This window comes from Carcharhinus amblyrhynchos, chromosome 35 (genome assembly GCF_965287045.1).
Source record: "Carcharhinus amblyrhynchos chromosome 35, sCarAmb.v2.hapA, whole genome shotgun sequence".
NCBI classification, from domain to species: Eukaryota; Metazoa; Chordata; class Chondrichthyes; order Carcharhiniformes; family Carcharhinidae; genus Carcharhinus; species Carcharhinus amblyrhynchos.
The window spans coordinates 8,546,471-8,561,178 of NC_137358.1; the positions used below are offsets into that span (position 1 = coordinate 8,546,471).

At 44.4% G+C, this 14,708-nt stretch overlaps 1 protein-coding gene across 5 annotated transcripts in view; it reads left to right on the plus strand.

Moving 5' to 3' along the window:
* The window catches only part of LOC145361714 (carnitine O-palmitoyltransferase 1, liver isoform-like), a 107,641-nt gene that overhangs the window by 70,652 nt on the left and 22,281 nt on the right, over positions 1–14,708 (plus strand). For 4 of the 5 annotated variants that reach the window (XM_080217633.1, XM_080217634.1, XM_080217635.1 and 1 more), the window contains exons 12-13: positions 442–547; positions 7,629–7,745. In XM_080217633.1, the coding sequence (XP_080073759.1) occupies positions 442–547; positions 7,629–7,745 (223 nt within the window). Of the gene's footprint in view, positions 1–441; positions 548–3,916; positions 4,199–7,628; positions 7,746–14,708 lie in introns of those variants that run through there. The other variant, XM_080217636.1, reaches the window with a different exon arrangement.

The following is a 14,708-nucleotide window of genomic DNA, read 5'->3' on the forward strand; positions in this document are numbered from 1 at the left end:
GAATCCATGCAGTGCAGAAGGAGGCCATTCGGTCCATCAAGTCTATGCCAACCATAATCCTATCCAAGACCTGTTCCCATAACCCTACATATTTACCCTACTAATTCCCCTGACACTGAGATCAATTTAGCATGGTCAACCCACCTTTGGAATGTGGGAGGAAACTGGAGCACCCGGAGGAAACCCACGCAGACACCGGGAGAAAGTGCAAACTCCGTACAGACAGTGACCCAAGGACAGAATTGAATCCGGGTTCCTGGCGCTGTAAGGCAGAAGTGCTAACCACCGTGCTGCCTATCAGTGGATAAAGTTGCATGACTATTCTGAGTTGTGCATTGAACACTGTATGAGGAGGAAGGAGCCAACAATATGCGTCTATGTAGACGATTCCACAATCTTTAACAAGTTTAAATGAATGCTATTATCTTTTTTCCCCTGCAGATGGTTTGACAAGTCATTCACTTTTGTTGTGTTTGCAAATGGCAAAGTGGGATTAAATGCAGAACATTCCTGGGCTGATGCACCAATCATAGGACACCTGTGGGAGGTAACTAAACTATTCCTTACTCTGTTAAGCAAAGTGTCCTAACCAACATACGCAAATGTGTAATAAATCAATCTGGGTTTTTACTCTAAAGCAGTTGTACAAGTTCTCCAGAACCTATAGTAATTTATTACTGACTAATTTTAGCCACCTCATGTCAGTTTCATAACCTACTTTCCTACCTATCTTTGTGTCATCAGTAAATTTAGCAATCATATCTTCGGGCCCATCATCCAAGTCATTTCTATCATCGTAAAAAATTGACACCGCAGCACTGATCCCTGTGGTACATGACTCATTGCATTTTGTCAACCAGAAAATGACCCATTTATGCCTACTCTCTGTTAACTAAGTAATCTTCGATCCCTGCCAACATTCACCATGAGCTTTTACTTTCTGCAGTAACCTTTGATGTGGCACCTTACCAGATGTCTCCTGGAAATCTTAGTTTTAAGTTTATTTATTAGTGTCACAGTAGATTAACACTAACACTGCAATGAAGTTACAGTGGAAACCCCCTATTCGCCACACTCTGGCGCATGTTAGGATACACTGAGGAAGAACTTAGCATGGCCAATGCATCTTACCAACATGTCTTTTGTGGGAGGACTGTTTGCCCATTGAGCCTCCACTGAAAACACTCCCACCCAGGCCCTCTCCCTGTAACCCCATATATTTATCCTGCTAGTCCCCCTGACACTAACGGATAATTTAGCGCAGACAATCCACCTAACCCGCACACCTTTGGACTGAAGGAGGAAACTGGAGCACCAGGAGGAAACCCACACAGACATGGGGAGAACATGCATACTCCACACAGACAGTGATCCAAGCCTGGAATCGAACCCAGGACCCTGGCACTGTAAGGCAGCAGTGTTAACACTGCTGATCATGATGCCACCATGCTGCCCCACATCACATTGCGATTCTTACAGGTTCCATTCGTTTTTTTTTAGGCTCTTTCCAACAGTGTAGCTACTGTTAGGGGGAACCAATAAACTGCAACCAATCAACATTTTCTAGCCCTTGCTATTCCAATGCTAGCCACTGTGCTACCCCTAATTTTCCCTAATTTGTATGTTTGAATGTGTTGGCAGGAGTGTCAGTAACCAGAGTGTAAAGATTTAAAGTAAAAAAGCCAAAGATGAGAAGTGAATTATTTTCATGCAGCGTGTGGTTATAATCTGGAATGCACCACTTGGGTAGTTGAAGCTGATTTAATAGTAAATTCCAAGAGAATTTTCCACATACTTGAATAGGGAATAACTGCAGGGTTATGATCATAGAATCACATTTGAAATATTGTGTTCAGTTCTGGTCACCTCACTATAAGAAGGATGTGGAAGCATTGGAGAGAGTGCAGAGGAGATTTACCAGGATGCTGCCTGGTTTGGAGGGTCGGTCTTATGAGGAAAGGTTGAGGGAGCTGGGGTTTTTCTCTTTAGAGCGGAGGAGGATGAGAGAAAACTTAATAGAGGTTTATAAGATGATGAGAGGGATTGATAGAGTGGACATGCAGAGACTATTTCCTCGGGTGGATGTACTAGGGGGCATAACTATAAAGTTCATGGTGGGAGATATAGGAGGGATGTCCGAGGTAGATTCTTTACTCAGAGAATGGTTGGGGTGTGGAATGCACTGCCTGCTGTGATAGTGGAGTCGGACACTTTAGGAACTTTCAAGCAGTTATTGGATAGGCACATGGAGCACACCAGAATGATAGGGAGCGGGATAGTTTGATCTTGGGTTCGGACGTAGCTCAACGTCAAGGGCCGAAGGGCATGTTCTGTGCTGTATTGTTCTATGTTCATAGAAACCCTACAGTGCAGGAAGAGGCCATTTGGGCCATCGAGTCTGCACTGACCACAATCCCACCCTGGCTCTATTCCCATATCCCTACATATTTTACCTGCTAATCCCTCTAACCTATGCATCTCAGGACACTAAGGGACAATTTTTTGGCATGGCCAGTCAACCTAACCTGCATATGTTTGGACTGTGGGAGGAAACCAGAGCACCTGGAGGAAACCCACACAGATATGAGGAGAATGTGCAAACTCCACACAGACAGTGACCCAAGCCAGGAATCGAACCCAGGTCCCTGGAGATGTGCAGCAGCAGTGCTAACCACTGTGCTACCATGCCGCTCCAGTTGAAGATGACAAAAGAGCTGGGAATAAGACCAATAGGTGTAGGGCGATGCGGCGGCGCGGGCTCGTTGGGCCGAAGGGCCTGTTTCCCGTGCTGGGTTGTTCTCTTCTCTTCTTCTCTTCAATGGGGGAACTCTTTTGAAGAGTCAGTGCACGTAGTGTCAAATGGCTTTTCCACAAGACTGTATGGTTGCAAGATTCTTACCAGGTTTTGTCATTTTTCTTGATCACGATTATCATGTAGTTTAGCAAAGCAGTCAGGGGATGGGCTTTTATAAGGAGAATCTTAAGCAGGACTGTTGGATTGGACCATTCAGGTTGTGAATGGAAGAGGAATACAGTTGGAGTTTTGAACAGTTTCGACAATGGAAATCTGCCATACTTTGCAGCATCCAGACAAAAGCATTTTTCACACACAAAAATAATCCTGTTAGAATTCACCAGCTGTAATTGTGTATGAATGTTTGTTTATTTACTGGTGTCACAAGTTGGCTTACCTTAACATTGCAATGAAGTTAGTGAGAAAATCCCTGAGTCGCCATACTCTGGCACCTGTTTGGGGTACATTGAGGGAGAATTTAGCATGGCCAATGCACCCTAACCAGCATGTCTTTTGGACTGTGGGAGGAAACCGGAGAACCCGGAGGAGACCCACTCAGACACGGGGAGAATGAGCAAATTCTACACAGACATGGGAAGAACATGCATACTCCATACAGATAGTTACCCAAGCCTGGAATCGAACCCGGGACCCTGGCGCTGTGAGACAGCAGTGCTAACCACTGTGCCACCTTGCTTCAGACAGCAGCAAAACCTGATCCTTTGCATGTGACTTGGTTTTGAACTCTGTCTAGATGGTAAAATGATATTGAGTGTAAACATGCAACAGAAGCACATTATTTTAATGGTAGCAATCAAGGTACCTAAACAGCTGTATAAAACACACATTTATATCTAAAGTTTATTTTTCTGTGGTTTCTGTGGTCACAAATGGGCTTACATGAACCCTGCAAATCCCCTAGTCACCACACTCCAATGCCTGTTCGGGTACACTGAGGAAGAATTTAGCATGGTCAATCTGTCCAACTTAATCTCAGCGCAAGATGTCAGAAGACCAACTATTTAAAAGTCATTGATGACTTTAGTGTGTTGCAGCCTAAATAAAATTCTATCACACGTTCTGTTCGCAAAATATCAGAGGAAAATTGTGTTGAATAACTAGGTAACACTGAGTTCCACAGAAAAGGCACCTGTGTACCTAAGGAAATGAAAGCTGAAGAACAGCTGAAGTATTTTACCTTGTGTAAGAAGCACCTTGATTCTCCTCCAGTACTTCTTTTCTGGTAAGTTCACTATTTTATGAATCCTCTAACCTTTCGTTTAACACAGTTTCAGCTATTGCGTGACCAATTTCTGTAGCTTCAATTCCTGCTGTAATTGTATTTGTATCCCTGGGGAGATCATAACTTGTCTGCCCGTCTTAATTTGTGTATTTCACGGAGGAAGTTTGAGTTTGTAACAAAGCGAATTTCCAGTAACCTTTTTGAACTGCTTTTGACCGGGGTCAACTTTGGCGGGAAGGGCTGGGACATCCCACCCATTGATTCTCGTTCTGTGGGTGGAATAGATAGCGTGATGGGACGACAGAGGAACACAGGAAAGTGAGAAGTCTGAAATGGAAAGTAAAGATAATGGTTGGAATTTTACCGCCCCTTGCCCACAGGTCTGTTGCCCTTAGGTGGGATTTTACGGTTTTGGAATGAGCGGGGCCGTAAAAATCTGCCCTGTAAAACTGAATGTTTTAACAAGAGTGTCACAAGTAGGCTTACATTAACAATGCAATGAAGTTACTGTGAAAATACCCTAGTCACCACGCTATGGCGCCTGTCTGGGTACACTGAGGGAGAATTTAACATGGTTAATGTACCCTAACCAGCATGACTTTTGGACTGTGGGAGGAAGCCGGAGCACCTGGAAGAAACCCACGCAGAGACGGGGAGAATGTGCGGACTCCGCACAGACAGCGACCCAAACTGGGAATTGAATCCGAGTCCTTGGTGCTGTGAGGTGACAGTGCTAACCACTGTGCCACTGTTCTGCCCTATGTGACACATTAGGTTAAAAAAAGGGACAAAATAGAAAGAAGGGTAAGAGTTTCTTCTGGAAGTTAGCCACACAGCAAAATTGTAACTGATTTTGATGCACCCTGTGCATGAAGGAAATCTTTCTCTCTGTTGAACAAGGAGGTTATTTGATTTATTATTGTCGCATGTATAAGTATACAATGAAAAGTATCGTTTCTTACACACTATACAGGCAAAGCATATCGTTCATAGAGAAAGAAACAAGAGAATGCAGAATGTAGTATTACAGTCAAATCCAGGGTGTAGAGAAAGATCAACTTAATTCAAAGTAGGTCCGTTCAAAAGTCTGACAGCAGCAGGAAAGAAGCTGTTCTTGAGTCAGTTGCTATGTGATCTCTGACTTTTTTATCTTTTTCTCAATGGAAGAAGGTGGAAGACAGAATATCCGGGGTGCGTGGGGATCTTGATTATGCTGGCTGCTTTGCCAAGGCAGCTGGAAGTGTAGATAGAGTGAATGGGTGGGAGGCTGGTTTGCTGAGTTGGGCTATGTTCGCAACCTTTTATAGCTCCTTGTGGTCTTGGGCAGAGCAAGAGCCATACCAAGGTGTGATACAACCAGAAAGAATACTTTCTATGGTGCACCATAAACATTGGTGAGAATCGTAGCCGACATGCCAAATTTCCTTAGTCTCCTGAGAAAGTAGAGGCATTGGTGGGCGTTCTTAACTGTAGTGTCGGCGTGGAGGGACCAAGACAGGTTGTTGGCGATCTGGGCGCCTAGAAATTTGAAGCTGTCAACCCTTTCTACTTTGTCCCCATTGATGTTGCCAGGGGCATGTTCTCCTTTTACGCTTCCTGAAATCAATGGCAATCTCCTTTGTTTTGTTGACACTGAGGGAGAGATTATTGTCACCGCACCAGATTAGAGTCATCAATCTTAAGTTACATTTAAAGAGTCTGTCTCAGTTAGATATGGTTAACAATTGCAACGTTAAAGCTCCTTTATCATTCTAATAACTTCATTGCCTTAATATTAGGGTTTGTTTCTGCATTGTATGGAAAGATTTGTTTAAAATTGTCTGACCTTAGAATGCTACAGCCACTTGCAGATATCTGGCTAAAGCACATGCAAGTATTCTTGGTCTTACAGTCAGTTTGTTTTTCATGAGTTCAACTTAGTAATGTTCAACATTTCAGCCAAATTTTGCTCTTTCATTGACTGAGTGAAGCAACAAACTTTCCTTATTTATCTCCACAGATGGTTCTTCCACACATCAGTGTCGAAACAGCAGTAACACATTGTCATTTCCATAAAAAGAACTTGGTGTGGATGTGCAGCAGAGTCTTTGCAGTGTAAAATCATTTTTTAAAAAGTTAACTGACTATACAGTTTTTTTTTAATATTGTTGAATAAATCTTTTTATCAATCACTTCTTTTTTCCTGTGTCGTCTTTCATTCACCGTGTTCTCATTTCGTTTGCATTTTGCGTTGAAAGCATCTCCAGCTTGGTGGTGCAGCGTTACGCTTTGGTGGTTGATTTCTTTTGGAATGATCTGTGCCACGTTGCCCTTCTTCCATCCTGTGTTCACCACCATTTGTTCTGCTTTGCTCCATGTCAAAAATTAACAGGACCCTTATGTCAAAAATTTAACATCCCAGCTGCAATGGTGAACCGAAGTACAGTCAGCCAGGATCATTTAGTAGACCAGAGTTCAGTAACAATGGGGTTAGGTTGAGTTTCTATTTAATTTATGGCCTTTTCCAAGTTTATAGCTTTGATGTACAATCATACAATAATAACATATTGAGCATGTTTGTGTCAGGAAAACAATAAGCAACATCATCTTGCATTTATATAGACTTTAAATGTTGGAAATGTCCCAATGATACAGAAGAGGGAAGAACTTGCAGTTCTCATTGATGTGAGGATTTAAAGTTCATGCTTTTCTAACTAAGTTGACCCCAAGTTTCCAATCTTTCTTTAGTCACACTGCAGACAGACAAACATGCATTGAGCATTGAAATACAGTTCAGTACTGACTGATAATACTCCCCAGTTTGCTTCTGATAACTGTCGAAGGTGGGTGTAGGACTGGAAAATTATTAGACAAGGAGATTAAACGATGTAAGGTCGTACTAGCTGTTCAACTTTCTGTTCATTGAGTGGCCTCGAGTTCCGTTTGTGGGAGCTTTAGAGCGTTTTGGGAGGGTGACGTTTGAGTTGACTATACAAGTAAGGACATCTGTCTTGAGCGTGAGATTGATGTGAAGGACTAAATTCCTCATGGTTTTTTTGGTGCTGAGAAGGAACCTTTGAATAGTGATCGGGACTGGACTCCTGACTGATTTTCTTACACTTCCCTCCATGGCCCCAGAAGCTCTCAGGTTATTTGCATCATTCCGACTGATGCTCTTGTTCAGATCAGCCAACCTTACCTGCCAAGGGCTGAACCTGATCTGCGTAGCTGAATTCTGTTGAGACACAGTAAACCATCAGATTTTGAACATTTATATTGGCCAAATAAATAGTGTCAATTCAAACTGGTTGGTTTGGTCAAGAGTACAAACTTCGATCTACCAGAAAATTTACTAATGCCTGGATAGTTCCTCCAGTAATATGGTGGTCTTGAGAAAATGTGTCTCAGTTGGGAGGGATAAGTTAAGAGTGAGGTGTTAAGAATATTTTTGTAAAATATATTTATGATCTGCACACTAAAGGTATTAGTTTTCTTATACGTGTTCAAAGATTAGTTCTTGTTTTTCCAAATAATGCACTTTTCTCCTCATTTTTTCACAGATTTCTCGTTACTTTATATCCTTCCTTATTGTGCATCTTTGTTGTTCCACAGTATGCATTAGCCACAGACTGCTTTCAACTGGGATATGATGACACGGGTAACTGTAAAGGCGAAGTAGATACCACTCTACTACTACCACAGAGACTACAATGGGACATCCCAAAGGAGGTGAGGCATTCTTCTTCTGCCACATTTTGACAATTAAAACATACCAGGGTTTCTTCAGCAGACCCTCCCAAATCTTCACCATGCAAAAAAGGACAAGAACATAACTACCTTCCCCTTCCAAGCTGAACACAATCCTGACTTGAATATGTATCGCCTGTCACTCCTCCATAGTTGCTAGGTTAAAACTCTTGAGATTTCCTACCTGACACTATCATGGAAAGCAGCTTTACTAGATGGACCCCTGAGGTTTAAGAGAAACACACCATCACCTTTCCAAGCAGAACACAGGATGGGCAATAAATGCTAACCTTCTCAGTGACTTCCACAGAACAAGAATGATTTAAGTAAAAAAATGCTTTTAATTTTCTTTCTATGGAAATGTTTTTCTCCTTCCCTGAAATGGAGTTGCTGGCGTTGGACTAGGTGGGTACAATAAGTAGTCTCACAACATCAGGCTAAAGACCAACAGGTTTATTTGGTATCACGAGCTTTCGGAGCACTGCTCCTTCATCACTCATCTGATAAAGGAGCAGTACCCCGAAAGCTTGTGATACCAAATAAACCTGTTGGACTTTAACCTAGTGTTGTGAGACTTCTTACTGGCCTTCCCTGAAGATCTGGTTTGTTTAGTTCCACTGGTGCAAAATGGAAGACACTGGATAAATAATCAAGTGGGATTCTGCTGATAAGCCTTACCTGATTTCCCCATGTGTGAACATAAGAACTAGGAGCAGGAGTAGGCCATCCGGCCCCTCGAGCCTGCTCTGCCATTCAATAAGATCATGGCTGATCTTTTTGTGGACTCAGCTTCACTTAACTGCTTGCTCACCCTTAATTCTTTATTATCCTTTATTCCTTTACTGTTCAAAAATGAATCTGTCCTTGCTTTAAAAACATTTAATGAGGTAGGCTCAACTGCTTCACTGGGCAGGGAATTCCACAGATTCACAACCCTTTGGGTGAAGAAGTTCCTCCTCGACTCAGTCTTAGATCTGCTCCCCCTTAATTTGAGGCCGTGCCTCCCAGTTCTAGTTTCACCTGCCAGTAGAAACAATTTCCCTGCCTTTATCTTATCTATTAGCGTAGACAGCCGAGCCCTGTCTTAATTTGATCTGGCATCCACCTGCACTCCTTTCAACAGAGAATCACTAGTAAAAATCAGGATTGGGAATGCAGACAGATTTCCTTCCCTCAGGGTGTTAAGACCAATAACATCACCCCGGAAATTAGATCATCTCATTTAGACAAAACTGAAGAACTGAGTAAACTATTCATGACTCAGTGATGCAACATGTGGTATGTCTACCCTCAAGCAATTCTGTGTGTTTAGAATAAATTCTCACTGTCTATATAAGAAACTATTTGCTTGATGTGTCTGGCCACCAGTATTTTTTGAATGCCTCATCTTTTAATTGTAAAATTGTAGCAGTGCAGAAGGAGGCCATTTGGTCCACCCTATCTGCACAGATTGCTACATGAGCAACTCAGTGAGTTCCATTTTTCCCTAATCGCCACAGTCTGGCGCTTTCGGGTCAACGCACCTAACCAACACGTCTTGTAGACTGCGGGAGGAAACCAGAGCAACTGGAGGAAACCTACACAGACAGTGACCCAAGGCGGGAATTGAACCCGGGTCCTAGGTGCTGTGAAGCAGCAGTGCTAACGACTGTGCTGCCGTGTTGAATGCTTTGATTGAACCTGCCTTCATCACGCTCTTAGTGCATTCCAGACCCTAAATACTGACTACGTGAAAGGGTTTTTCCTCATATCACTGATGCATCTTTTACTGATTACTTTAAATTTGTGCTCTCTTGTTCCCAATCCTTTCATGAATGGGAACAGTTTCTCCCTATCTACTTTATTCAAACCCTTCCTGATTTTGAGTATCTCTATCAAATCTTTCAGCCTTCTTTCTACTCAAGCAAATAGTCCTAAGTTCTCCAATCTGGCCTCATAACTGAGATTCCTCATCTCTCGAACCATCCTTGTGAATTTTTTGTGCACTCTTTATAATGCCTCCACATCCTTCCTAAAGTGCAGTGCCCAGAACAAGATGCAATATTTAGATGTGGCCAAATACAAGACCAAGATGGCATCCTTGCTCTTAAACTGTGTGCCCCTATAATAAAGCCCATGATACTGTATGCTTTATTAACTGCTCTTGCAACCTGTCTTGTCATCTTCAATGACACAATATAAATGAGGTCCCTCTGCTGGTGCACCCCCTAAGCAGGTAATTGGAGCTGAGTCTATGAAAAGATCAGCCACGTTCTTATTGAATGGTGGAGCATCCCGAGGGACCAAATGGCCTATTCCTGCTCTTATGCTGTCTCTCCAAGTTCTTTCCACCAAAATGAATCACTTGACATGTCTCTGCATTGAACTTCATCTGCCTCCTGTCTGCCCATTCCACCAGCATATCTATGCCCTTTTGAAGTTTTACACTATCTTCCTCACAGTTTACAATGCATCTGAGTTTTGCGTCATCAGCTGACTTTGAAATTATACCCTGTACACCAAAATCTAGGTCATTAATACTTATCAGGAAAAGCAAAGATTCAAACACTGACCGTTGGGGAACTTCACTACAAACTTTCCTGCAGCCCAAGAAAGACCCATCAACCATGACTCTCTGATTCCTGATGTGGATGTGCCGGCGTTGGACTGGGGTAAACACAGTCAAAAGTCTGACAACACCAGGTTTTAGTCCAACCGATTTGCTCAGATGAGGAGGATCGTGACAGACACCTCCAGACACTGAAAGATGCCCTCATAAGAACAGGATATGGCGCTCGACTCATAGATCGACAGTTCTGATGCACCACAGCGAAAAACCGCACCGATCTCCTCAGAAGACAAACATGGGACACAGTGGACAGAGTACCCTTCGTTGTCCAGTACTTCCCCGGAGCGGAGAAGCTACGACATCTTCTCCGGAGCCTCCAACGTGTCATTGATGAAGACGAACATCTCGCCAGGGCCATCCCCACACCCCCACTTCTTGCCTTCAGACAACCGCACAACCTCAAACAGACCATTGTTTGCAGCAAACTACCCAGTCTTTAGGAGAACAGTGACCACAACACCACACAACCTTGCCACAGCAACCTCTGCAAGACATGCCGGATCATCGACATGGATACCATCATCACACGTGAGAATACCATCCACCAGGTACACGGTAAATACTCTTGCAACTCAGCCAACATTGTCTACCTGATACGTTGCAAGAAAGGATGTCCCAAAGCATGGTACACTGGGGAGACCATGCAGATGCTACGACAACGGATGAATGAACATCGCTCGGCAATCACCAGGCAAGACTGTTCCCTTTCTGTTGGCGAACACTTCAGTGGTCACGGGCATTCAGCCTCTGACTTTCGGGTAAGCGTTCTCCAAGGCGGCCTTCACGACACACGACAGCGCAGAGTCGCTGAACAGAGACTGATAGCCAAGTTCCGCACACATGAGGACGGTCTCAACAGGGATCTTGGGTTCATGTCGCACTATCTGTAACCCCCGTGACTTGCCTGGGTTTGCAAAACCTCACTCACTGTGCTGTCTGGAGACAATACACATCTCTTTAACCTGTGATCAGTGCTCCTTCCACACACATTGTCAGCCACTTTAGGACTTGAACAGCAGGTTAGGTGTAAAGATTCGCATTCTAATCAGTAATCTCTAAACTGTCTGTGCTTTATATGCTCTGTCCGAGGCCAGAACTCTCCATTCACCTGACGAAGAGGGAGACCCCTCGAAAGCTTGTGAGTTTGCTATCAAATAAATCGGTTGGACTAAAACCTGGTGTTGTCAGACTTTTGTCTCTGATTCCTGCCACTGAATCAATTCCATATTCATGTTGCTACTCTCCCTTTTATTCCATGAGCAATAGGTTTGCTCACAAGTGTGTTGTGCGGCATCGTATCAAATCCATGTACACCACGTCAACAGCAATGTCTTCATGAACGCCCTCTGTTACCTCTTCAAAAATCTTCAGCAAGTTAGTTGAACGTGATTTCGCCTTAGAAATCCACCATGGTTTTCCTTAACCTACATTTGTTCATGTGATTTCATCTTGTTCTGAATAATTGTCCTTAGAAGTTTCCCCATCACTGAAGTTAAACTGACTGGCCTGTAGTTTCTGGACTTACTGTTGCACCTTCTTTTGGGATAAGGTTGTAACGCTTGTAATTCTCCAGTCGGTACCCAGAACAATCCCAGGTCTAAGGAAGACTGAAAAACAATGGTCAATGCCTCCGCAATTTATGTGCTCACTTTGCTCAGTATCCTTCGCTGCATTGGTAGGGCTTTAAACTAATTAGGGGGGGGGAGGGTGCGAGGGTAGGTGACATTACGGGGTCTAAAGTTAAGGAGAGGGTACAGGTAAGGGAAGAGGCCGAGGATGTCCCAATAATAAAGGGAGTAGGGGGCGTGAGTATGGTTGGTGGCGTTCTGGCAAATAGGGTCCAGGTGAAGGCTGGGATGAAGGCACTTTATCTAAATGCACCAAGCATTCGGAATAAAGTGGATGAGCTGGTGGCGCAGATCAGCACAAATGGATATGATCTGGTGGCCATTACAGAGACGTGGCTGCAAGGTGACAGGGACTGGGAGCTGAATGTCCAGGGGTATCAAGTGTTTAGGAAGGATAGTTGGGAGGAAAAAGTGGGGTGCATGGCTCTGCTGATTAAGGATAGCATCAGGGTGGTAGCAAGGGATGATATAGGAACCAGAGAGCAGAAAGTGGAATCGTTGTGGGTGGAGATTAGGAACAGCAAAGGGAGGAAGACGCTGGTGGGCTCGAGGAGGAGTTCTTGGAATGCTGCCGGGATAGTTTCCCTGAACAGTGTGTGTTGGAGCCGACGAGGGAGCGAGCTATCTTGGATCTGGTGTTATGTAATGAGGCGGGTAGAACCAGGGACCTTGTGGTGAAGGATCCTCTTGGGAGTGATCATTGTATGGTGGAGTTTCTGGTGCAGATGGAGGAGGAGAAAGTGGGTTCCCGGACACGCGTCCTTTGTTTGAACAGAAGGGAGTACGGAAAGATGAGAGAAGAATTGGCGAATGTTGACTGGGGGAGCGCGTTGGAAGGTAGGTCTGCTGAGGAGCAGTGGAGGATCTTTAAGGAGATCTTTCTTGGTGCTCAGCAGAAATTTATTCCGATGGTTAAAAAGGACCGTAGGAGGAGAGGTAATAAGATAACGAAGGAGGTGAAGGAAAGTGTTAAATTAAAAGCGGAGGCGTTTAGAGTAGCTAAGAGTAGTGGGCGAGAAGAGGATTGGAAGAGGTTTAAATGTCAACAAAGATTGACAAAGAAGTTGATAAAGAAGGGTAGGATAAACTATGAAGCTGGGCTAGTGCTTAATATAAAAAAGGATAGCAAGAGTTTTTATAAATATATGAAAAGGAAGAGGCTGGCTAGGGTGAACGTTGGACCCTTAGAGGATGAGAGGGGGGGCTTAGTGGTAGGGGATGAGGAAATGGCTGAGGCCTTGAATAACTTTTTTGTTTCGGTCTTCACGGAGGAGGATGTGAATAACTTGCCAGGTGTTAGTGATGGAAAGATGGTAGGACAGGAGGGTCTCAATGACATTATTGTTACTAGAGAGGCGGTGCTCGACAGACTGGAGGGACTGATTGTGGACAAGTCCCCAGGACCGGATGGAATGCATCCAAGGGTTCTGAAAGAAATGGCGGAGGTGATAGTGGATGCCTTGGTGGTTATTTTCCAAACGTCGCTGGATTCCGGGGAAGTGCCGGAAGATTGGAAAATGGCTAATGTTACGCCGTTGTTTAAGAAGGGTGGCAGGCAAAAGGCAGGGAATTATAGGCCGGTTAGTTTAACGTCTGTTGTAGGTAAAATGTTAGAATCCGTCATCAAGGAGGAAATAGCGAGGCATCTTGAGGGGAATTGCTTGATAGAGCAGATGCAGCTTGGTTTCATTAAGGGGAAGTCGTGTCTGACAAATTTATTGGAGTTCTATGAGGATGTGACTAGGGCGGTGGATAGAGGAGAGCCGGTGGATGTGGTCTTTCTTGATTTTCAGAAGGCGTTTGACAAGATACCTCACAAGAGGTTATTGCAGAAGGTAAGGGGGCATGGAGTTGGGGGTAGGGTGTTAGCGTGGATAGAGGATTGGCTGTCAAATAGGAGGCAGAGAGTGGGGGTCAATGGGTGCTATTCGGATTGGCGGTTGGTGACTAGTGGAGTGCCCCAGGGGCCGGTGCTGGGGCCTCAGCTATTTACCATTTATATAGATGATCTGGAGGAGGGAACCGAGTGTAGGGTGTCAAAATTTGCTGATGACACCCAAGATTGGTGGAATGGCAAATTGCGGGGAGGGTGTGGAGAGTCTGCAGAAGGATCTAGATGGGCTGGGCGAATGGGCCAGGAACTGGCAAATGGAATTTAATGTTGGCAAGTGCGAGGTGGTCCACTTTGGTAGGAATAATGGTAGGAAGGACTATTACTTACGTGGCGAAAAACTGCAGCAGGCGACGGTGCAGAGGGACCTCGGGGTCCTTGTGCATGAGTCGCAAAAACCCAGCCTGCAGGTGCAGCAGGTGGTCAGGAAGGCTAATGGGATGCTGGCCTTCATAGCGAGGGGGATTGAATATAAAAGTAGGGAGGTCTTGCTGCAGCTGTATAGGGCACTGGTGAGGCCGCAGCTGGAGTACTATGTGCAGTTTTGGTCGCCGCACTTACGCAAGGATATTTTGGCCTTGGAGGGAGTGCAGAGGAGGTTTACTAGGCTGATGCCGGAGTTGAGGGGGTTGAGCTATGAGGAGAGGCTGAATGAACTAGGCTTATAATTGTTAGAGCTTAGAAGAATGAGGGGAGATCTCATTGAGACGTCTAAGATGATGAATGGGATGGATAGGATAGAGGTGGAGAGACTCTTCCCGCTCAGAAAGGACAGTAGGACTAGGGGGCACAGCCTCAAGATAAAGGGGGGGCGGTTT